This window comes from Mytilus edulis, chromosome 9 (genome assembly GCF_963676685.1).
Source record: "Mytilus edulis chromosome 9, xbMytEdul2.2, whole genome shotgun sequence".
In the NCBI taxonomy this organism is placed as follows: domain Eukaryota; kingdom Metazoa; phylum Mollusca; class Bivalvia; order Mytilida; family Mytilidae; genus Mytilus; species Mytilus edulis.
This window is the reverse complement of record NC_092352.1, coordinates 44,869,434-44,895,619: the sequence shown is the minus strand read 5'-3', so window position 1 is coordinate 44,895,619 and position 26,186 is coordinate 44,869,434. Positions and strand designations below refer to the sequence as shown.

The 26,186-nt window shown below is 31.6% G+C and overlaps 1 protein-coding gene across 2 annotated transcripts; it reads left to right on the top strand.

The window, feature by feature from the left end:
* LOC139488454 (aminoacyl tRNA synthase complex-interacting multifunctional protein 2-like) lies at nt 1–24,115 on the top strand. 2 transcript variants are annotated; one of them, XM_071274059.1, is made up of 4 exons: nt 1–157; nt 22,246–22,482; nt 22,969–23,194; nt 23,623–24,115. In XM_071274059.1, the coding sequence occupies exons 1-4, from the start codon at nt 71–73 to the stop codon at nt 24,009–24,011; spliced, it is 939 nt and encodes a 312-aa protein (XP_071130160.1). In that variant the 5' UTR covers nt 1–70; the 3' UTR covers nt 24,012–24,115. The 2 variants fall into 2 exon arrangements, with proteins under 2 accessions (XP_071130160.1, XP_071130161.1); XM_071274060.1 differs by lacking the exon at nt 1–157 and adding an exon at nt 19,097–19,359.
* The last annotated feature ends 2,071 nt before the right edge of the window (nt 24,116–26,186 follow it).

Genomic DNA, 26,186 nt, shown 5'->3' with positions numbered 1-26,186 from the left:
CCTATGTGTAAGAGTTCCGTCCCTTTGCTCTTTGACAGATCACACGTGTGGGCCGGCAATCAGTTGAAAAATGTACAAAGTAGACACTTTTTATAACAATGATGAACAAACATCTATTCCCGATGTCATGTACTCTTGTCGAAACTACCATAACCAGGTTTGTAAAGGACTGACTGTTCAGATTTTTATAATTTTCAAGAGTCAGCAAGAACTTGAAGAAGCTTTCTTCTGACATTCTGAAGCCGAAGGCTGTTGCAAAACAAAAAGTGTAAATACATTTAATGTTTATATAGATCTACATGTATCAAGTATTTTCTTGCGTCATCCTGTATTCATAGTACGTATTCTGTAAGAACTTAAATAGTTCTCGTTTAACTTTTTTTTTTTTTTTTTTATCTCATTGTTTGTATTGTATTATGAAAAAAATTATTGATGTTGTAATGTTTATGCCCTTTGGGGCCCATAATTGGAAATAAAAATATCTTATCTTATCTTATCTTATCTTATCATAGTTAGGAAAGAGGACAAATCGCCCCACTGGAAAATCGCCCCACACCAAATCGTCCCACTTTTTCACCAACTCTCCCCACTTTTAAAAAAATCGCCCCAAACTGGGGCATAAGTAAAAGGTTGGGATTTATTTTTAGGTTTATGGGGACAAACAGTCTAGGAATTAAGGGCCAAAAAGGGGCCAAAAACAAGCATTTTTCTAGTTTCAGGACAATAACTTGTGTATAACTATTGGATCTCTCTGACATTGTACCACAAGGTTCCATATAACAAAGGGAAGTCTGGGATTGAGTTTGGGGTTAATTTACCCAAACATGTAGGAAATAGGGGCCAAAAAAGGGCCAAAGTTTGAAAAGAAGCATTTTATATTTCAAGGTTTCTTACTACAAAGGAAAGGGTGGAATTGAGTTTTTGGGGTTCTTGCTACAAGGGTGGTTTCAATAAGTTGGGGGCCAAAAAAGGGGCCCAAATAAGCATTTTTGTAGTTTCCAGTCATTAACTTGTGTTTAAGAGTATAAATTGTCTCTGAAATCATACCACAAGTTTCCATACTTCAAAGGATTGGTTATGTCGGGTTAAGGCTCAAAACATTTAGGAAATAGGGGAAAAAAAAGGGGGAAAACTGAAAACAAGGTTTTTTTTGGTTAAAGGACAATTTAGACAATTTAAAAGTAGTGTAAGGGAGGTAATCCAATTCCATTTATAGAATACTGTTTGATTATGTTTGCTATGTTTGATCACCTCCCTAACACTGCTTGAAAATTATGTATTAAGAAATGATGATTGTCTTGAGATCTTTAGCTGTAATTTTTTTCAGAAGTTTCTATTAATTAATATTAATTCATGGTCAAAGTATCGTCTTCAACACGGAGCCTTGGCTCACACCGAACAATAAGCTATAAAGGGCCCCAAAATGACTAGTTAAACCAATTTAAACGGGAAAAGCATGTATATAAGGTTTTCATAGGTATTGATTTTATTTATGAGTTGGACAGGAACATACCGGTAGATATACAATGGGATTGCATGTTTTGCATCAAGTTGGGCAAGTTGACATAATCATTGATTACTAAATTCACTAGGATTTGTCTATTTTTCACAAGTGGGGCGAGTTGGCAGACGTTATTTCAGAGGGAATTTTACCCTTTTCATAAATGGAGCAAGTTATCTAACCTTGTTTCAATGGGATTTTACTCTTTTTCATAAGTAAGGCCAGATGGTAAACAAAAGTGAGGCGATTTTTCAAAAAGTGGGACGAGTTAGTAAAAAAGTTGGGCAATTTGCCAGTGGGGCGATTTGTCATGGATTCCATAGTCACTTAATCAGTAGAATTAATTTACTTTTGAAACCCTTCTGAAAATGAAACTTTCCCTGAACTGTAGACAAGTGTAGATGTTGAAATCACCCTAAAAAAAAATCTAAATGAGACCAGTCTTAAATGGTCAGATTAGGTGTTTTTGTAGGTCACATGAATTTGAATAATGCATGCTTTTTCATTGGAAATTGTGATAAAAATAAATAATACATTCTGAATAACAGGAGAGACCCATGAGACGAGGATAAGTTTATTTTCTGTTTAATGTACCCTCAAATCCTGTGGTAGCAAGATGGCATCAGGTTTGTTCGCTCCCAAAACACATTTGCACCCTACACAAAGTCACATTTGCCCCCTGGCTCCGTTCAAACCCTATTAATATTCAAATACCCGCTGAATTATTTGGGAGCAGCAATTGAACTTTAATAGGGGGGAGGGGGAATTATCTTTTTGCTGAGTCAGGTAAAAAATTATGCGCTCAGGGCGAACAATTTTATTTACTTTTTCATCACTTTCAATTAAATTAATTTTTTTTAAATGTAACACTATATATTAAAGGTTTGGGGAAGGTCTGGATTCAGGGTAATTTTTTTGTCATCTTTTTACACTAAATATTTTTTTTCATAAAATTGGGCATCAGAAGAAGAATATGTATTTTCAGGAAAAAAACCATAACACCTACATAACTGTAGTTAAAAGTTTTTGAAATTTGGATGACTTTCTTAAACAATCCTGGATTGCTACTAGACTTGGACAGAAGCTTATTTATAATCATAAGATAGTATCAAGAAGTCAATTTTGTAAAAATCCAATCATGTTTATCTGTATTTTACTTATGAGTTTTTCTGCCCGTTAACAATACATTCACTTTGTTATTAAAATTTTAAATTATTTGAACCAAACTTGGACAGAAGCTTGTTTATGATCAAAAGCTAGAGGGAAATTTTGTAAAAAAAAATTTTTTTAAAACATTTATAAGTTTAAAAAACCATCCTGGATTTTAACCAAACTTGAACAGAAACTTCTTACAATCAAGAATTAGATAGAATCTTTAGGTAAATTTTTAACAATTTTTTCCCAATTTTTGTTGAGCCTTTGACTATAATCAGCAAAAGTAGAAGAGACACTGGGTTCTTAGTAACTGGTATGAACTTTTTAAAGATATTTATAATGATTATCGATATGAAAAAAGGTATTGTTTCATCATGACAAGATACAGATTAAGTTAAAATTTTGTTCCTGTCTGATGATTTTGTGCAGAGTTATGGTCCATGGACATAGAAAATTCACTTAAATAATTAGTTTTCAACACCGGTTTTTGTAATACTTGAAGATATTGACGATATTTTTGATATATATACAGTAGTTTACACCATGACAAGTTATAGATCAAGTTTGAATTTTGTGCCAATACAATGAACAATTATAACGGTAGGGGACTATATATTGCCATGCAATACTCACAGAATGCTTGTTTTTTTCAAATTCTTGCATATTTTGTTTTACTGCCATGCTAGAGTGCAAACACAAGTATGTGTCCTACTAAAAAAATTGCATTTATAGATCTTAAGTCATAAATCAGAATGCATGTTTTTTGTTGTGATACTCAATGAGTTACATTATTCGCATTATCATCATGATTATTAAAACCTAGCAATAATTTCAGTATTTTAATATAGACAAGTACACACCCGTGATATCGCGGGTCCGTGACTGAATTAAAGTATATAACTATGCCTAAGCCTTATTTTAGTATTAGTATTGTCATCTGATAAAGTCATGTCGATTATAAGATACACAGTTTTCTTTGCTTTCAAATCTTTCTGTTTGAACCCGTCGACCTGGAACTTATCAGTTATTGGAAATATTAATTATTTGGAAAACAAAAGGTCCTGGCTATCCAGGAATGGAGTATTTTTAATCAACAGCATTGTCCTATATTAGTTATCTTAGAAAGTCTTGCTGATTGCTGAATAAAACTACAATAGGGAACAATTTGACAATGATTGAATTTAGTAGTGTCAGTCCTTTGATTATGACCCATGTATATAGCAAAATCCTAAATACACCGTTTGGTGGTGCGCCTGTCAAATGCGGAACGTACAGATAAGGTAATAGCTGAATATATACTATTTGTATCGGTATCAGATTCGACCCGGAACTTGTTAATTATTGGCAATATTAATTATGCTGAAAACAAAAGGGTCTGGAGTGGTGTAATTTTTAATCTACACCATTGTCCTATATTAGTTATATATAGAGTTGAATTCTTTGATTTTTTCGTTTTTACCTGATGACGGCTGACAAATTGGACCTCGTAATTTTAGTATTATAGATATGACAAGCACTTCACATTCCTTCATTTGGTTAGGGAGCAACCATTTAACTCCATTGGGGTGTTATGGTTTTTTGTCAGAGTGCAAAAAATTCTGTTGGGCAAAGTATGAACATTGATTTTAGTATTTCAGCACTATCAATCAAATCATTTATTTTCTCTCCAAATTTAACACTATAAGTTATGGGGAAAATCTGGACTCAGAATACTTTTTTGGGGCATCTGTTTACTGCAATATTTTTTTCCATCAAATCGGGGATCAGAATATTTTTATATGAAAATAAAATTCTGATTTAACATTGTCATAAAGCTATAGGTTTGGCTAGCTATTAATCAAGGTTCAAGTCACTGTTCAACCCACCATTTTTTCTTAAAATGTCATGTACATGTACAAAGACTGAAATATGGCAGTTGTTATTAAATAGTTCACTTCTATGTATGCTGGATTTCATTTTTTGTTGCACATCAGTGTTCCTGTTCCTTTGATTTCCTCTTGAATCAACAATCAGTCAGTCAATCAATCTGATCATCTGGTCAAAATATTTTGCAAGTTATTTAAAAAAAAAACATTCAGTGCAGTGTAATAAAAATATTTCTCTAATTCTTCGTCAATTTATCCCTTTCTGCACCCATTGTATAAAAAAAATTTAGTCAACGTGTGGTTCGTTTGATCTCAGTTCTTCATTGGTTAAAATCCGATTATGACGTCGGATTTTCTTGTTTTCCTCTGAATTTCCTATTGTGACAGCATCAAAAAAGACGACCATGCCTGATGACGTCACATAGAAAGAACACATCTTTTTGCAGATCAGTGGCAAAGAAGGAATAAGTTTGCCTACGTATTGTTTGAAAATCATTAGAGAAACAGATTCCACCACCAAATCTTGTGTAATAGATATTTATCCACTCTCGACAGTTAAATTTTAAAATTTAACTGTCGAGAGTGGATAAATATCGTATCACACTCAATGCAGTGGTGGAATCTATATGTATACCAATTACTGTCTTCCATTGATTGCCTTTCTATTTGACCAGAAGTTTGGAAAAAAATCACACCTTTATATACATGTAGCAGTTATTTCTATAAAAAAATGTACTTTATATATGTAAAGTTTGATCATAAAGACATGAAGAACATTCAATTATAAATTTGTTCTTATGATTGTTATAACTGCTATAAATTTATTATACGACCGCAAAAAAATTTTGCGTTCATATAATGGTACGTGTATGATGCCGTCGTAGTACGAAGACACATTGGTTTCCGGACAATAACTTTAGTTTAAGTGAATCCTACTCTATGTAATTTATTAAGAAGGTTCAATACCACAAAAGGAAGGCTGGGATTGATTTTGGGGATGATGGTCCCAACCATTTTTGAATTAGGGGCCCAAAACGAGCATTTTTTTACCTTCAGGATATCATCTTGTGTATAAGCATTTCAATTGCTCTGAAATTGTACCACAATGTTTCATACCACAGGTAGAAGGTTTGAATTGATTTTGGGTGTTATGGTCCCAATGGGAAGTTGGGGCCAAAAAAGGGGCCCAAATAAGCATTTGTGTAGTTTCCAGTCAATAACTTGTCCGTACAATAACTTTGTTTAGTGAATGGATCTCTATGAAATTTAATAAGAAGGTTCAATACCACTAAAGGAAGGTTGGGGTTGATATTGGGGGTTATGGTCCAGCCATTTTATAATAAGGGGCCCAAAAGGGGCCCAAATAAGCTGTTTTGTATTTTCCTGACAATAAATTGTGTTTAAGGAGGTTCGCGGGTCTAAATCAAAATTTTATTCTAATATAGGATTTTGCTGTATTTTTCTATAAATGAACTTTATCTTATACTTTATAGAAAAATGAAATAAAAAGATGGGGTCACCGTTCATTTACACTCACAATCTGCCTTCGAAAGAAGCATACAATTATTGTAAAGTTACTTTTTTTCTGTTGAACTAATAGGAGAAAAAAGGTAATATCGAAATAAAATAAGAACTTAATTACAGAAATCGCTCAAATTTTACAAAAGATTAGTTTAAGTAAAGCTTGTTTTAAAAAAACAATAAAAAATATAGGTCACCGATGAGTTAAAAAAGATATTTCAATTTTAATGCCAAAAAATGGCATTTTTGCACCAAAGGGAGATAATTTGGAGCTTTTTTAATGATATATACATTTAAAAGTCATCTGGGGCCAACTCAAAATATTTTTGTTGAATGATTTTTATACGACTGCAAAATTTGAAAAAAATTTCGTCGTATATTGCTATCACGTTGGCGTCTGCGTCGTCGTCGTCGTCCGAATACTTTTAGTTTTTGCACTCTAACTTTAGTAAAAGTGAAGGGAGTATATGAAATTTTAACACAAGGTTTATGACCACAAAAGGAAGGTTTGTATTGATTTTGGGAGTTTTGGTCCCAACATTTTAGGAATTAGGGGCCAAAAAGGGCCCGAATAAGCATTTTCTTGGTTTTCGCACTATAACTTTAGTTTAAGTTAATAGAAATCTATGAAATTTTGACACAAGGTTTATGACCACAAAAGAACGGTTGGGATTGATTTTGGGAGCTTTGGTTTCAACAGTTTAGGAATTAGGGGCCAAAAAAGGGCCCAAATAAGCATTATTCTTGGTTTTCGCACAATAACTTTAGTTTAAGTAAATAGAAATCAATGAAATTTAAACACAATGTTAATGACTACAAAAGGAAGGTTGGTATTGATTTTGGGAATTTAGGTCCCAACAGTTTAGGAATTAGGGGCCAAAAAGGGACCCAAATAAGCATTTTTCTTGGTTTTCGCACCATAACGTTAGTATAAGTAAATAGAAATCTATGAAATTTAAACACAAGGTTTATGACCATAAAAGGAAGGTTGGTATTGATTTTGGGAGTTTTGGTCCTAACATAATAAGTGGCCCAAAGGGTCCAAAATTAAACTTTGTTTGATTTCATCAAAATTGAATAATTGGGGTTCTTTGATATGCCGAATCTAACTGTCATGACTGTGTTTGTAGATTCTTAACTTTTGGTCCCGTTTTCAAATTGGTCTACATTAAGGTCCAAAGGGTCCAAAATTAAACTTAGTCTGATTTTGACAAAAAATGAATCAGTTAGGTTCTTTGATATGCTGAATCTAAAAATGTACTTAGATTCTTGATTATTGGCCCAGTTTTCAAGTTGGTCCAAATTGGGGTCCAAAATTAAACTTTGTTTGATTTCATCAAAAATTGAATAAATGGGGTTCTTTGATATACCAAATCTAACTGTGTATGTAGATTCTTCATTTTTATACGCCCGTCGTCTTTTAGACGGGACGTATTATGGTATACCGTTGTCCATCCGTCCGTCTGTCCGTCCGTCGTCCACACTTCGGACAATAACTCAAAAACACTTTCACCAATTTCCATGAACCTTAAGTGAATTGTTTATATCTATTGACGTAAGCTCCCTTTCGTTTTTTTTTAATTTCAGATTTTAAGTTTGGGATTTATGGGGCTTTATTCATAAGAAAAGGGGGGATTTTCAACACTTCGGACAATAACTCAAAAAGGCTTTCACCAATGTCCATGAAACTTAAGTAAATTGTTTATATCTATTGACGTAAGCTCCCTTTCGGTTTTTTTAAATTTCAGATTTTAAGTTTTGGATTTATGGGGCTTTATTCATAAAAAAAGGGGGATTTTGAACACTAAGGACAATAACTCAAAAAGGCTTTCACCAATGTCCATGAAACTTTGGTGAATTTTTTATATCTATTGATGTAAGCTCCCTTTCAATTTTTATAAATTTCAGATTTTAAGTTTTGGATTTATGGGGCTTTATTCATAAAAAAAAGGGGGATTTTCAACACTTCGGACAATAACTCAAAAAGGCTTTCACCACTGTCCATGAAACTTTGTTGAATTGTTTATATCTATTGACGTAAGCTCCCTTTCGTTTTTTTTTAATTTCAGATTTTAAGTTTTGGATTTATGGGGCTTTATTCATAAAAAAAAGGGGGATTTTCAACACTTCGGACAATAACTCAAAAAGGCTTTCACCAATGTCCATGAAACTTTGGTGAATTGTTTATATCTATTGATGTAAGCTCCCTTTCAATTTTTATGAATTTCAGATTTTACATTTCCGTGTTATGAATTTTTATGCTTAAAAAATGGGGGATTTTCCAATTTTGGGACAATAACTAACACTTTCACAAAATTTTATACAACTTTGTTTATATCTATTGACATAAGCTCCCTTTCCATTTTTATAAATTTTAGATTTTACGTTTTCTTAAGTAATGATTTTTTATACTTAAAAAAGGGGGATTTTATGAAACTTTGGTGAATATATTAATGTAACATCCCTTTTGATTTGTATATATATTTCTAGTTGATCATATAAATTCATTTAAAGCATAAAAGACAAGTTAAAAGAGCAACGGGCGTATCATGCGCTAAAGCGCAGCCCTTTATTGGTCCTGTTTTCAAATTGGTCTACACTAAAGTCCAAAGGGTCCAAAATTAAACTTAGTCTGATTTTAACAAAAATTGAAATCTTGGGGTTTTTTGATATGCTGAATCCAAAAATGTACTTAGATTTGGTTGGTCCAAATCAGGATCTAAAATTATTAGGTCTTTCCACTTTTCTGTGGAAAGCCTATTGTATTTGTTCTGATTATTAAGTCTTTCCACTTTTCTGTGGAAAGACTTATTGTTTTTGTTCTGATTATTATTATTATTATTATTATTTTTTTTTTTTTTTCCGCCAACTTTTGTTCTTGCGATAAATGTTTGTTTCGCAATATGTCGCTTAGATATTTCTCATATTGTATCGTATAGTTTATGCGCTTTTAAATTTCACCCTGCTAAGCCGAACCATTTTCTTTGTAAGAGTTATCTCCCTTTTCACTGTTTATCATCAAAGCGTATCTACTTCGTAACAAAAAAAGATAGCGACAAAATTCTTTTTACAAATTGTTCGTTACATCCTCAGTAATTTTTGGCGTATTTGGATCGAAGCGATTCGATGAAATTTTATAGGAGTTATCTACCTTTATGGAATAAATTTGTTCGTATGTTTTTTTAACTCATAAACCGTTAACCGTATAACCCTGGAATGTTTTTATTTGAGTCCCCTGGGTCCTTACTTAGAAAATGAGGTCAAGGTCAAAGGTCAAGGTCAAGTTCTCAATAGTGACTTTTGCTTGTTTTTGCATTTTCTCCGACACTTTGAGAGATACATATAAAAGAACAAGTGCATAATGTCTGCTTTATTGTAATGAAGATATGCTTCATTTAGTCTTATACAATTAAATGGCATCTTATAGGAGTTGGTGCCCCTGGAATGTCTTGATATGAGGTTATTTGATTATAACTTCAATTAAGTTCATTATAAAGACATTTGACCTTATACAAAAGGTTAAGTGACAAATGACCTTGAAAAATGGCTACCGGAAGTGACCTTTAGAAAACCGGAAGTAGCTTTTTTTGCAATTTTTTTCCCATAAAAGTACTCAAAATCCATATAATTTGTCATATAGATACATAAACAGATTACTGAAGACTAAAAATGACTTCCAACAAACCGGAAGTGGCCAATTATCTCCCATTCTACATGCAAAAGTATATAGAAACTATATATTTTTGGAATCAGTGTGAAAGAAGCTATCATATGAGACCGAAAGTGACATTCATTTCACCGGAAGTAGCATATTATCTCCCTTATATCACTCAAAAAGATAATTAAACCATCATTTATCGCATCAGTATAAACAAATTACCTTCTTATCCAAATTTCTCTGGTGTGGAAAGACTTTCAATTGTTCTCTGAACAATTGGTTTTTAATTATTATTATTATTATTTTTTTTTTCCGCCAAATTTTGTTCTTGCGATAAATGTTTGTTTCGCAATATGTCGCTTAGATTTTTTTCATAATTGTATCGTATAGTTTATGCGCTTTTAAATTTCACCCTGCTAAGCCGAACCATTTTCTTTGTAAGAGTTATCTCCCTATTCACTGTTTGTCATGTGTGTGCATCTCCTTCGTAACAAAATAAGAAAGCGACAAAATTCTTTTTACAAATTGTTCGTTACATCCTCAGGAATTTTTGGCTAATTTGGATCGAAGCGATTCGATGAAATTTTATAGGAGTTATGTACCTTTACGGAATAAATTTGTCGGTATGTTTTTTTAACTCATAAACCGTTAACCGTATAACCCTGGAATGTTTTTATTTGAGTCCCCTGGGTCCTAACTTAGAAAATTAGGTCAAGTTCAAAGGTCAAGGTCATATTTTAGATTTTCATATGTCTTTGATTTCCCTATAATTCTTGAATGGTTATAGATACAGAAAATTTAAGCAGTGAAAAATGTTCAGTACTTCAAGGGGCAACTTTGTTACATTATGACTGTATTGGTTTTACCATTATGTAAGGGACATAACCCCCATTGATGGTTTATAAAAAGCCATTATTAGGCAAAACTCTTAAACAAAAGGTCCTTGACCCATAGGGTCTTTTGCAATGACATTGTGAAGCAATGACCTTGACAAAGGTCACAAGGTCAAAGGTCAAGGTCATGTACATATGTGATTTGGGGCACGACTTGAAGAATTTTATGTGTGTTTGCCAACCAACCAATCATGATCAATCAATAATGATCAATCAACAAATCATGATCATGATCAATCAACCAATCATGATCATGATTAATCAATCAATCAATCAATCATGTTTCCCTCTCATGTGTTTAATATAGGGTTCAAGATCTCCTTTGTTTCTTTTTCGCTGTTTCAATTGACCCTTTCCAACATGTTTAACCAACCAACCAATCAATCAATCAATCAATCAATCAATCATGTTTCCGTCTCGTGTGTTTAATATAGGGTCCAAGATCTTTTTTGTTTCTTTTTCGCTGTTTCAATTGGCCCTATCCAACGTGTTTTACCAACCAACCAACCAACCAACTAATCAATCAATCAATCAATCATGATCATGATCAATCATGATCATGATCAATCATGATCATGATCAATCATGATCATGATCAATCAATCATGATCATGATCAATCAATCATGTTTCATGAAAAATTGAAATTTAATATTGTTCTTGCGTCACTTCTGAAAAAAAAATCCACATGTACTCTGAAACTACAAATACAATCGACCTCAAAATTTGCAGTCAGCAGGGCATACATGTACTAAAAGTTTATAAAAAAACTTGGTGCAGATATCTCTCAAAGCTTTTCCTAGAGAAAAGAAATTGCAATGCCGTAAAAATTGCTTGCTAGGTCCGTAAATTTCAGTAAAAGCCTACAATAAAATGTCCGCTCCGAGATTGAAATACTAATCTGTGTTACAAACAGGTGCTGAAAAATGTACATTATCAGAAAATAATCAATAAATGTGTTTTAAAGTTACACCGGATCAAATAAATCCAAATCATGCACTGCTTGTGAACTGTCATCAAAATGTCAATTTCCTACAATGACAAAAGAAATTACATTGTGTGCATTCCGTCTCTATACATGTTGCCTGTCCAAAGTCCCCACCTAAAAAGGAATAAAAAGACTATCTTTTCGTTATTATAAACCCGTGTCACGTGATGTGGCGCGCGCGCTGTACCTAAAATAAAAGAAAAACTTTCCAAACTAAACATGAAACTTCTCCGGTAACAATAATATAGACCCCATACAGAAACAAACAAACAAACAAACAAACAAACAAACAAACCCCCCCCCCCCCCCCCCCCCAATTCAATTAATTTTAAGGGGGGAAAGACCCCCTACAATTGCTTTTTTAAAGCAATTGATTTATATTTATATTAAGTATTGTGCAATAGCAAGTCTTTTCAATTGCACAGTATTGCGCAATGGCAAGAAATATCTAATTGCACAATATTGTGAAATAGCAAATTTTTTTTTTAATTAGAGTTATCTTTCTTTGTCCAGAATAGTAAGCAAGAAATATCTAATTGCAAAATATTGTGCAATAGCAAGATTTTTTTTTAATTGGAGTTATCTTTCTTTGTCCAGAATCAACTTAAATCTTTGTTATATACAATATACAATGTATATTCACTTTTTACTACCAACTGATAAATTAAAATAATCTTTACCATTCAGTGATAACAAGCAGTTTTTTTTACATCTTAATATTTTATGATGTATTTAAATGAGTAGTTATTGTTGCAAACTCCATTAGAAATTTTAATTGAGATTAGTTTTGGAATAAGGGAAAGGGGGATGTGATTAAAAAAATTGGGTTCAATTTTTCTCATTTGAAATTTCATAAATAAAAAAGAAAATTTCTTCAAACATTTTTTTGAGAGGATTAATATTCAACAGCATAGTGAATTGCTCTAAGAGAAAACAAAAATTTTAAGTTCATTAGAACACATTCATTCTGTGTCAGAAACCTATGCTGTGTCAACTATTTAATCACAATCCAAATTTAGAGCTGAATCCAGCTTGAATGTTGTGTCCATACTTGCCCCAACCGTTCAGGGTTCAACCTCTGCGGTCGTATAAAGCTATGCCCTGCGGAGCATCTGGTTGTACCATATTATGAAGTAACAATTAATAAAGGTAATAAATAAAATTCGTAATGAAAAATAACTGTTTAATTTTTTTCCGAAATTTTTATACCGGCGAGCCTCCTTAAGTGTATAAATCTCTCTGAAATTATACCACAAGTTTCCATACCATGAAGGGATGGTTAGTATTGACTTTGGGGGGTTATTGCTGAAAATGTTTTGGAATTAGGGGCGAAAGGGCCATAAAAGGGGAAAAAAACTAGGTTTTTCTCGTCAATGGACAATTAAGACAATTTAAAAAAGCAGTGTAAGGGACGTAACTCAATAACATACAATGTTGGGTATGTTCAGATTTACCTTCCTTACGCTGCTCGTAAATTATGTATAAAGAAATGTCAGGTTTTGGACTAATTGTAAAAAAAAAGGGGGCTGGTAGTAGTTTTCAATTTTTTTTCTCCAAATTTCTCAAAGTTTGAAGAAGAAATTTTTAATTGCACAATATTGTGCAATAGATTTGTAAGATCTTGACATTTGTGTTGTGTCAGAAACTCATATTATGTAATTTTTTATCACAACCCAAATGCAGAGCTGTATCAAGCTTGAATGTTGTGTCCATACTTGCCCCAACTGTTCTGGGTTTGACCTCTGCGGTCGTATAAGCTGCACCCTGTGGAGCACCTGTTTTTTTATAAAAGAAAGATGAAAATAGACTTGTTAGATGAGTTAATACATGTATTCTATGAAAAATATTGAATTCAGTACATATATACGAAAGGGAGATAACTTAGTATTCCTTCCCATTGCCTGTAAATTGAGGTATGAACATGCAAGGGCTGTATAGCCAGTCAAGTTGGTTAAAAACTCCAATCATCAAAATTGATGTACCGTAATATTAATTTCTTGCAATATCATATATATATATATATATATATATACTAGAACACACCTGTAATATCACGGGTCCATGATTGAATTCAAGTATATAACTATGCCCAAGCCTTATTTTAGTATTAGTATTGTCATCTGTTAAAGTCATGCTGATTATAAGATACACAGTTTTTCTCTGCTTTCAAGTCTTTCTGTTTGAACCCGTCGAACTGGAACTTATCAATTATTGGTAATATTAATTATTTGGAAAACAAAAGGTCCTGGAATGGAGTATTTTTTAATCAACAGCATTGTCCTATATAAGTTTTAAGTAAAGTTGAATTCTTTGCCTCGCTGTTTTACGTCATGCCCACTAACAAATTGAAAACTGTACCTATACGCCTTATTTTTAGTCCAGATATTTTGTATTCGTATTGTTATCTTAGAAAGTCTAACTGATTAAAATACAACAATAGGTAACAATTTGACAATTTAGTAGTGTCAACCCTGTGGTTATGACCCGTGTATACTATATAGCATATTAATCCTGAATACAACGTTTGGTGGTGGGCCTGTCAGATGCGGAACATACAGATAAGGTAATAGGTAACAGGTGAATATACTATTGGTATCGGTAGCGGACTCGACCCGGAACTTCTTCATTATTGGCAATCAGAGATGGGTCCGATTACTTTCAATGTAATTGATTAAATTACAATTACTTTGTCATTTGTACGATTAAATTAAATTAATGATTACATCATTTCTGAAAGTGCCTGATTAAATTAATGATTAAATTAGCAAAGTAATCACGATTACATCTGATTACAATGAATTTAAAAAAAAAAACATTTTGAATGATATGAATGAATTAACATTTGATACAACTAAAGCACAATTTAGAAAGGATTTTTTTTTGTATACAAATGTATATTAGAAAATGATAACTTAAAACTTCATCTATTTAATAAACCACAAAAGTTCACAACATACATACATGAACATTGTGTCACTGGTTATGACCTATTACACTTTATCAGCATTGATCTCTGAATTATTTTGACTTCAATTGAATATGGCATTATAAAGAGTTTGCTGTTTGTCATCTGACCTCTTTGAGACTTTATATGTATTTCAAGGTGCAGTTTACAGAAGTTAAAATATGGATGAAATAAAATTACCAGTTAAAAACTATGTAAAATTTTAATAGAATTGTTTAATCAAATTGTAAACAAAATACAAGTCCTATAAATCATTGCATTTTACATGTCTAGTTTAAGAAAATACAAAAATTTGCTTATCTTGAACAAGATATTTGTCCAACTTTTAATTTAGTTTGTGCTAATTAGATAAATTTTCACATGTCTGATTGGTGTCTTCTCGTTTATCCAACTTTTTAAAATAAGGCATTCTCATTTAGCCAACTTTTATTTTTGTTAATTATTGAGTTGTTTGTTTAGTAATTATAAGGTGTTTTTCTAAAATTTGACAGTAAATTTGTTCCTGTATGTTTTTATATACATAAAAGAGGCTATAGTAAACTTGTTACATTTTATTTAAGAATAAAATTTAGTATATTTTGAATAAAATTTAGTATATTTCATATAAAATTCAGTATACTTTGAATAATAAATAAATGTTTCATCTTTTATACAGAAGAAACCCACAAATCAATAATAATTTTATATTAACATTTTATTGAGTAAATATGATGTGTTTATTTACTTTTTTAGACCTGTTAACTTTTATTTGTGGTGCTGATTCAAAGTGATTACCAAATTAATCATTGTTCGTGTTCAGCATATTTGCTCATCAATGCAAAAATCTAAACATTTTTCACAACCTAATCCCATGTCTCCAAGTGTTAAAAATTAAAAATTTAATGACTACGTCACAGAACAGTGGGTTGAAAGAGAACCAGAACGATGGAACCACTTCTCTACCGTAGGACCAAGGACAACAAATCATTTGGAAGGCTAGAACCATAAACTCAACAACCAGTTAAACAAGGCTCATCCTAGCCTGTTCCTCATCATACAGAAGCTTAGGAATACACAGGCTGCCACAGAAATTCGACTCATCCAGTACGCCGCAGGGGGGAAACGCAAGACTCGCAAGTTAAAGTACCGAAACATAGACAACAGACTGACCCCAACTTAAGGAGAGACTACAGCTACGTTTGTTAACCTTTTAATAAAAAAAAAATTGTGATGTGTATATCTATAGTGGACATTTCTTTAATGCCATTGTATGTTTTGTGAATCTACTGAACATTCATTTAGTCATGGTGTGCGGTTGATATTACTGTGCCAGTATTTTATATTCTTTGTTCTAGAATTGCTTTTGCTTTTTTTTTTATATATATATGCATGCATATATGTTTTGTGAACTTTGTTCTGTTCAGTCTTTGTGTAGTAAAACGTATTCAACTTATATTTTGTCCTATTTAGATCATTTGGACAGAAGAACAGAAAAAAAAATGAACGAAGAGGATCTAATACAAAAAAAAAAGCTCCATCTCATTGACAAATTCCTTCATGAATAAAAGTGCAACTGATATTTTTCTATCAAATTCACATTTTAGTTAACGGTTAAATAACTTTAAAATACTTTCAAATGATTTACATTCATTTAATGTCAGTTGCACATTTTAACATGCTATGCTAAAAAATACTACAGAAAATTTAATCCTGGTATAATTTTCAGTCTTATTTTTCACCTGTCATTCAACCAAACCCTAATTGGAAAACCCTTTGTTCTTGATTACCTTTGATCTCATCTATCCAACTTTTTTTTTTACCTGTACTACCTATATTTTAAAAAAGTTGGATAAATGAGAATGAACCGTCTGATTAATCTTTTATCATTTACATTGTCCTACAGCCCCCTACAGCTATACTCAATTGGAAATTGCAATAAAAACAAACCTTAATTGGTTTCCTATTCAAAGTTGACAAAAATCACAATATTAACAAAAGATCATAATTCAGGATTAAAGAAAAGTATAATATTACTTGAATATAACAGTTATTATCAAATATATATGTACATCTTTAAATTGTGAATATATGTACAATATCTTTTACTAAGGCCAGTACAATATATTTTACTAATTGTATCATATGTCTCTTCTTGGGCTATAAATGAAGACTTTTCAATACTGTAACAGTTTAATTTTTTCTGAAGTATACAAATTAATAAACATGCTTTATAAAGTAAACAAAACTATCTTAACATGCAAATATTAATTAAATAAGAATAACAAAATTGTTCATTTATTGACCATAAACACAGTTTAAGATTTTTTTTCATTGTAATCAGAATGTAATCCAAAAGTAATCAGGATTACAGGGTATTTTGAAAAGTAATTGATTAAATTAAATTACATGTAATCAGATTTTTGGCTGATTAATGATTACAATGATTACTTGAAAAATTGTAATCAATTACAGCTGATTAACGATTACAATTACAATTACCCCAAGTCTGTTGGCAATATTAATTACGTGGAAAACAAAAGGGCCTGGAGTGGTGTAATTTTTAATCTACACCTTTGTACTATATTAGTTATATATAAAGTTGAATTCTGTGATTCGTCGTTTTTACGTGATGACGGCTGACAAATTGGACCTCGTAATTTTAGTATTATAGATCATAAATAATTATAACCATAACAGTCATGATATTTTAAAAATAATTCAATAACAAATAAACAATAATATTTTTTATTAGAATTTTAACAAAACTATAATTTATTGCTCTATGAATTAATATTTAGAACAAATTAATTAACTATTTAATAAAATATTAATATTTTATGTTTTCTTGTAAATGTCAAACTTTTGTTGTTAGAATCATTACACTATTATGCATGCATACTAAATATATGATTGATTTTTTAGTCAAATACTTGAATAATAAGAATGTTTTGAAATTGCAAAACCTTTTTTAATAAGCACAGTGAAAATTGGAGAGACATTTTTGTGTAAATAAATTGAGCATACTCTTTCCTAAAGCTATTTTGTAACTTTTTTCCAAATTAAAAGTTTGTGATTATTATTATTTTTAAGTCATACGTTTGTACATGCTGTAAATGTTTTGATTTATGATATGTTAATTAAATGGGTTCTCCAATAAAGGAAAATAATTATTAGAAAATTAATTGTGTGACCAGAAGACAATTTGGTATATATATCATAAATCGGCGTTTTGCATTTGCGCCGATCTGCATTTCATTTGCGCCGATTTTTTCTTTCATTTGCGCCGATTTTTTTTTTCATTTGCGCCGATTTTTTTTACAGGTAAATAACAGGTAAATTACAGGTGTAATGATTAAGAAGATGTGGTATGAGTGCCAATGAGACAACTCTCCATCCCAGTAATGTTATTTTCATTTATCATTAAAGACCTCTTCCGTTAGCCAGTTGTACATATGTTATGAATTGTCAATCATAACATGTATAAAACTGTTGTCTCCTGCTTAAAATCAAGAAGTAAAAACCTAAGATAAAAGCACTTTGTTTATACTTAAATGACAAATTAAAAATATATGTGCAGCATTCAAATCCATAAAAACGGAATACAATCTGTTCTTGCCGAGTATGTATAGGCAACACATCTAATATATTCCTTTCGTATGATTTCGCATCTTCTATATTTGGCGTAATTATCGATAACGAAGGCCATCTTTTTCTTTATCTGGCATACGTACTTGTGGGGGCATTTCTAGAGTTCGCATTTTCTCACAGGGAAGCTATTAAACCAAGAGTTCCAAATGGTGAAGTTGAAATCATCCCTTCGTTAATTTTATGGACGCCATCACGAATTAGTTAACCGTTATGGAATGTGTACTTGTACGTTGTCTAAGAATGTATGACATTTGTCATCAGAAGGAGCGTCAGACAATGTCAAATGTGAAGCAGTCATCGATTTCATTTAGGGAAAGGAATGGTAACCTGAAACATTGGGATAGCCATTTACCAATTGCAATGTCACTTGATTTGTCTTTATACTCTATGCTCAGCCAATATAAAAGTATAAACTTACCTGTAACTTACCTGTAAATCTAATTAGGAAAAAATATAAAATCGGCGCAAATGAAAAAATGAAATCGGCGCAAATGAAAGATTGAAAATTTTCCAAATCGGCGCAAATGTCATACGCCCATCATAAATATTGCCTTCAAGTATAGGTAGAATTTTATTTTTTTTAGAAAACATTTGTTATTTAAAAAGAGTTTTGTACATGTTGTACAAAACATTATATATTAAAAAAGTTACTTATACATTTTTTATTACCAATTTTGTTAGTGCTATATATAGCTGCCGGCCTGCCAGAGAAAAAAAGACTAAAACGAATAAAGGAAATACATAAAAAACTATTAATACACCTGTTTTAAATACAAATTTTTAGAAATATAAACTTAAAATAGTTTATAGAGTTTCTTAAAATACTTAAAATGCAATTTCATATAAATAAATAGAAATATTTTGTTAATGACAAAAAAAATTATATTGAGTTTTTATACCTCAGATACATTTTCTTTGTTTTAGCATGTACCATTATGACTGATTATCCGTAGATTGTAGCAAGAAATGTGTAGCTGACACATTATTTGGTACAATGTATATGTAATCATTGCATTGCAGTGCATGAGGAAAGAATTTATGATTAATGCTGTAAGCACTACATCTTTAGGAGATGTGTGTATTGTTATTAAACATGTGTAGATAATATGGGAAATACACTTGATTTCTGTAAAGATAAAAAGGAAGTTGAAAAGAAAGAAGAAAAAGAAAGTAATTTACTAACAAAAGTAGGTTCAAGCAGATTTAGTGTTCTCAAATGATAATATCTTTAAAATTGTTTCTGTGCATCGTGTATGTATAGCTGTGCATATTTTAAGGCTTTGTCATAAATTTTCTTTATACCAATTTTATGAAATGTTTTACTGATTCTTCCCTTCAAACTGACCAACTTGTAAAGCATGTTAGCTCATTTCCTAACTTATTCAAATGAGAAGCAACTGCAATGAAAAATCAGGGTATTGCAATTCCATCAGTTTTAAAATTATGATGGCATAAAGTTTCAACGAGCATACTGTCTTCAACAATATCTTGTATCAATAAGATTTGTCTAGCTGCAAATTGTTCTATGTCTAAAAAAAAATTGTAATAGGCTGAACTATCTTGCCAATTCCTCAAAATCTATTATGTTGCACAATTTTCTTTAGCATAGTATGCATATTTTTTTCAGTAGATATGATACATTTCTATACAGTTTTTAACCGGATTTTTGTGACAAAAATGTCGGTTATTGATTTGGGGATGTACGGCGGGCGGGCGGTCGGGCAGCCGGGCGGGCGGGCGGGCGGGCGGGCGGCAATCAAATGTTGTCCATGCATTAACTCATGAACCGTTCAACCAAAGCTTTTAAAATTTTAATATGTTATTACTGACAACTATTCAAAGGTCAAGTTCAATAATGGCATTTTTGACTTTTACCGTTCAGGAGTTATGGTTCTTGAAAGATTGAAAAATGGAGTTGTCCGTGCATTTACGCATGAACTGTTCTACCAAAGCTTCCGAAATTTTAATATGCTGTTACTGATGAGAAAATGGAGGTCAAGTTCAATAATGACGATTTTGACTTTTACCGTTCAGGAGTTATGGTTCTTGAAAGATTGAAAAATGGTGTTTCCCGTCGTGTCCGTGCATTTTCTCATGAACCATTCAACCAAAGCTTTTGAAATTTTAATATGTTGTTACGGATGACAAAATAGAGGTCAAGTTCAATAATGACGATTTTGACTTTTACCATTCAGGAGTTATGGTTCTTGAAAGATCGTAAAATGGCGTTTCCATTCAGGTTGTTGCATTTACTCATGAACCATTCAATCTAAGCTTTTCAAATTTTAATATGTTGATACTGATGACAAAATGGAGGTCAAATTTGATATTGACGATTTTCACTTTCACCATTCATCAGTAATGGTTCTTGTGATATTGCCAGGACACAAATAATTGTTAATAAATCCGGTTTACTGTCGTTGTGACAGCCTCTTGTTTACTCTCTAATTTAAGAAACAGTGAAAGAATAAAATTTTCAAAATGTCTAATTATAGAAAAGTTTTAATAATGAAAATTGGATGTAAAATTATGGCTGGTATCTTGCAGACTTGTTTCAAAATCTATTTGAAAATAGATTTAATTTTTATTTCATATTTTCTTTATGCTTTGAACCACGATAATTGGAATTATTTGCAATTGCATCCGTATCCGATTCTTCCATTAAGCTAAGGCAGCAACCATTTGATTTTCTGGGGGGGCTATGGTTTTTTTTTCTGGACAAATTATTTTTTTCGCCTGTGGCGAAAAACAATCTATTTTTTTCGCGACAAGTCAAAAACAATATTTTTCTTTCAATTTAGCATTACAAATAGTGGCAGCTGAGGGTGAAACAAACATTTTTTTTTCTCAGAATCAAAAACAAATTATTTTTTTCTCCAAAAACTGGAAACAAACTTTTTTTTCCAAAAAAAACCATAGCCTTCCAGAAAATCAAATGGTTGCTGCCTAACTTTGTTGTGTTTCTAGTTTGAGAAATTCGATGACTTTGTCAAAGATGGGGTAGATAAAGGCAGTTATGAATTAGCATAGTAATTAGCAAAATTAAAGGTATAAAATGGATGAGGCACCAAAATTAATCTCACCAAAATAAAAAATGTCTTTCAAGAGAAAACCGCCAAAATTTTCTAATTTACAGTATATAACTTTGCAACAATCATCATTTAATTGTCAAAGCATGAAAATTATGAAAATACATTGTATGACCATTTTCAGGAATATTTTATTATTTAAGATGAAGTTTTCATAAAATTTAAAGTTTTGTTTAAACATGATAAACATGCATATGGTAAACAGGGTTGCATGTACATTGTTCAAGTTTAGAACAAGAAACCGTTGAGTTTGGAATTTCAAGCTTTATGCAATAGTTTGCCTTGATTGATGGAAAATTTGAACAATTAATAATTGAATTTTTTATTATTCCTTAATATTTAATATCAGTCTGGTTTTTGTCTACCTGAAACTTATACTTTTAAATATATGTAAATTTGCATGGTAGACATAATGTTGCGTAGAGGTACATGTATTAATTTACCTATTGGTTTGTTTATCACAAAGAAAAATAGCAGATAGGGTAAGCGTCACCGTAAGACTTCAGTTGTCCTTTCTACTTGAAACCCATAATCAAAAGTTTATGATAAATGTGATAATCATGATAATCATAGTAAAAAACTTATGGCCCTTTTCATATTGGCATATTATTAGTTTCTTTGCAATTGCCCATAACAGACTTCTGGCAGGCACCCTGGGGTGAAATTAGTCTCTAGATAATAACCTTGTTGATTTGAGAAAAGGACATTTATCAAATATCAATCTCAATATTATTTTTTTCAATATTTTAGAGAATTGTTTGCATATTTTGTATGTCATGTATGTGTAGCTTAAATTAACCTTACAATGTTGCTTATTGGTACAAAAGTTGTCAGGTAAATATTACATGTATCTATATAAAAAAAACTTGAACAAATTTTTTGAAAGAACTTTCAGCCAAAACTAGAAAGGTTTCCTAATCATGCTAATAAATATGAATTATGCAAATCATTTAAGAATTTAATAGAAAATAAAATTTATTTCAGAACGATGAGATACCAAATGCAGAATCTGATCCATTAGCAGCCTTGGAAAGAAAACAAAATGAAATTTTCAGCAGATTACAGTGCCTAAGAGATACAGTAAAACAGCTGAGTACCAAATACACAATGTCTACAGTTGTGACATCATCAAAAACTGCTGTGACATCATCAAAATCTGTGCAGGGAACATCATCAGACCAATCCAGTGTACCATTGTTATCACAGCAAAAACTTAATCTGGTATGTAGACATCATAAATGCAATGTCAGTTTTAATGAAGGAGAATCTTTATCTAAAGATAGATTGAATATCTTTGTCTAAAAATAGATTGAATATCTTCATCTAAAAAGAGCTTGAATATCTTAACTGATAAATGATAATTCATGTATCTATTCTTTCTCCTTCTAAAATCATGAATTGAAATATCAAATTAAAATCATTTTTCCCTAAAAAAAAATGCACATAATTGAATGAATTCAAAGTAAGCATTGCTGGTTTGATCAGCTTTTACGCGATTGATAAAGACACAATTATTTAATATTCACAATGGATTTCAAATCTTTTCCTGGCATATTTAAGTACATTTAAGACTTGTCAATGATAAAAAATTCTTACAAACGTAATGTTGTCACTGGTTTCAATTACTCGTGTACCTTTCTGTCTACAAGATGGATGCAGCAGTTTTGTATTTCACTGTTGGAAGTTATGATTAAATTTATCTTTCAGGGAGATGTTATCCATGACTTAGTAGTAAGTGCTGACCCAGACAGTCCACCTTTGTCTCTACTTGTATTGTATAAAGTGGCTAGTGAAATGTTTAAAGTGTTTGCAACATCTTATGTCCACTCCAGTGTTGTTGTTATGCCACAGAATCTACGTGAAGTCTTCCAGAATGGTGGCTGTACAAAAAGAGATGAAAATGAAGTGGCTTTTACTCTTTTGTGGAAGAAAGGTAAATATCTGCTGTTTAAACTCATATGTTGCATATTAGCAGTCTTAGTGAAGTAGATAGAGTGCAGTTCTAAAAGCTGTTTACGAAGGGAAAAATGAGGGTGTACACTCTACTTTGATGGGAAAATAAATCATATTTTGGGATGTTTTTTGCCTTACTCACCTCGCTTTTATAGATTCAGCTTTTATAATATATATATGCAATAACACCTCTTACATGTCTTATAATTCTGGATCCTCCCCTGCTGTTCCCAGTAACATGAATGACAATTAACCTATCTGAGGTCCATAGACTTCTTTAGGTTGGTATGTATTGTATTGACCACATACAAATTAATTTTTTGTGAAAAAAAATAATTACAAAAGTGTGTACTATTTTATAGCATATTGATTAAACAGTATATTATATTCGCTTTTGTATGTTTGTAGTTCAGAATGGCCCAACTTTAATGGTAAATCCACACAAGCAAACAGTTATAGAAGGAGAATCTAATATTGCACGATATATACAGAGACTTATAAATCCAGATTTTGACAAATGTGTTGTGGGAGCTACCAGGATTGATGAATGGCTAGATCTGGCAGAGCAGTACGTTAGAGGAAATAAAAAAGAAAATGCTGCAGTTTTGAAATCTTTAAATTCCAAATTAGGATCTGCTGAGTGGTTAGTAGGAAATACATTGTCGTTGGCTGACATTGTCATGTGGTCTGTTATCAACCAATCCAAAGGCCAGAAAGATTTTCCATCAAATGTTAAGAACTGGTTACAACGATGTGATAGAAATCCTTACTTTGATTTGGCTAATGGTGCATTGTGAGGTTCACATGAAGAAATTAAATCATGAAGTGACACCTCAAAATGTTTTTTATTTGATTGATGGTGTAAAAAATGCAACATAAAATAAATTATTTATTCGTATAATCCTGTCTAGTTCATGTATGAGTGAAGGTTTATACTAGGAATAATTAGTTCGTCAAAACTTAGTATTGGAGGACTTGCAAAGTCAACTGAGGAAGCTGAACAATACTTGAGTATATGCTTGGAAAACTATTGGAAACTATTTCCATAAATTGTAAGAATAATATTTATGTATTAAAATTGCAAATTTTCATAGGGAATCAGCATATCAGTTCGCCAGAATGTATAGTTATTCATCTGGGTAGGTGTTCTGGAAGCTATCTTAGGATTAGGACGTGTCATAAGACCATCTTATGACAAGACTTTGTCCTAAGTCGTGTTCTCAAAGCTCTCTTAACTTAGGATATATATCACATTTTTATGCCCCACCTACGATAGTAGAGGGGCATTATGTTTTCTGGTCTGTGCGTCCATTTGTCCGTCCGTCCGTCTGTTCGTTCGTCCGTCCGTCTGTCCCGCTTCAGGTTAAAGTTTTTGGTCAAGTAGTTTATGATGAAGTTAAAGTCCAATCAACTTGAAACTTAGTATACATGTGCCCTATGATATGATATTTCTAATTTAAATGCCAAATTAGAGTTTTGACCCCAATTTTACGGTTCACTGAACATAGAAAATGATAGTGCAAATTTCAGGTTAAAGTTTTTGGTCAAGGTAGTTTTTGAAGTCCAATCAACTTGAAACATAGTATACATGTTCCCTTTGATAAGATCATTCTAATTTTAATGCCAAATTAGAGAATTTATTTCAATTTCACGGTCCACTAAACATAGAAAATGATAGTGCGAGTGGGGCATCCGTGTACTGTGGACACATTCTTGTTTACCCTAACTTTAGGACACCTAATTAGGTATTAAGATCATCATATCTTCATCCTTGCGTTTTGCGTGGTTTTTAGTGGAAGAAGACGTCAAGTCTTCTTAAGACTTAAGGGGCCGACCATTGGCTTTGAGTCTCCGTATGCCGCATTCATTTCGTGTATTACAATTTCAAAACAACTTAGATTCCTGACACCGATTTTTACACATGATTGGGCATCTGAATCATTTAATTTGTAAATTATGATTGTAAAACAATCACTATCGTAAATGTGACCCTTTTATTTATGTAAATTATTAGATTTCATCTCATCCACATGAACGTAATTTGTTTACTTGTAACAGGATGTTTTAACTGTAGATATTTGTATTACGCATGCGTGAATTTGGTATCGGTACAACTCGCCCTGTTTACAAGTTCGCCCTTGAAGTTACAAATTTGCAATCCTGCAGACAAGAAGATTTTATTTTTATATAAATAAAAAGGATATATAAAGTGTTATCTTTATTCATGGGTTTCCTTTGTCATGTGAATTAGATGCCCTTCGTAACATACATGTGAACCTCCCGTTTAGGAGAAAAAACTCCCGTGTATGAAATTTTTCAGACGCCATATTTGATCATTTCTTACTACTGTACGGGTGTAATTGACACCTGTGTTAAATTTTACCTGAACATCAAAGAAGATGTATAATTATATGGCTTCACTTGACAGCTTGGGTGTCAAACATACTGGTAATCAACGATGTTTACCTCCGGCTAACTGCCGTTGTGTTATCAAAACGATGTGTATTGGGAATATTGAAATACTTTTTTGTTACTTCCCTTTGTTTTATCCTGTTTTCAGTTATTTTGCTTTTAAAAATGTAAATGGTAAAAAGACTATAAATGATTGATATTTTAATCAAATAATCATAAAAGGATGTTGATTAAATGAATTTAAATGATTTTGGACAAATAAAAAAATTAAAATTTATAAATTATTTTATTAATTTAGACCTCCTTTCAAGGATTAAATTGAAGTTTATATATTAAATTTGTTTAGAACTAGTTAAAAGTCAACATACAATATTTGCAACTAGGCTAACAGTCTAGCTTCTGCTAGCTTCACGTATAATTTTTCTACCGATTTAATATATAACTAGAAATATGCAAACAGACTTAAGGAAAAGGCATGTAAGTCATGTAAGTTCATACAAATATGACACTTTTTCTAGACAATCCAGATCTTGCAAAATACATCGCTAAAAATTGTAACC

What these genes read in the sequence shown, in the direction of transcription:
- LOC139488454 (XM_071274059.1), top strand. Translation starts at nt 71, where the DNA reads ATGTACAAAGTAGACACTTTTTATAACAATGATGAACAAACATCTATT. An exon ending in GTCGAAACTACCATAACCAG is followed by an intron (nt 158 to 22,245) that starts GTTTGTAAAGGA and finishes AATTTATTTCAG; the next exon opens with AACGATGAGATACCAAATGC. An exon ending in CACAGCAAAAACTTAATCTG is followed by an intron (nt 22,483 to 22,968) that starts GTATGTAGACAT and finishes TTTATCTTTCAG; the next exon opens with GGAGATGTTATCCATGACTT.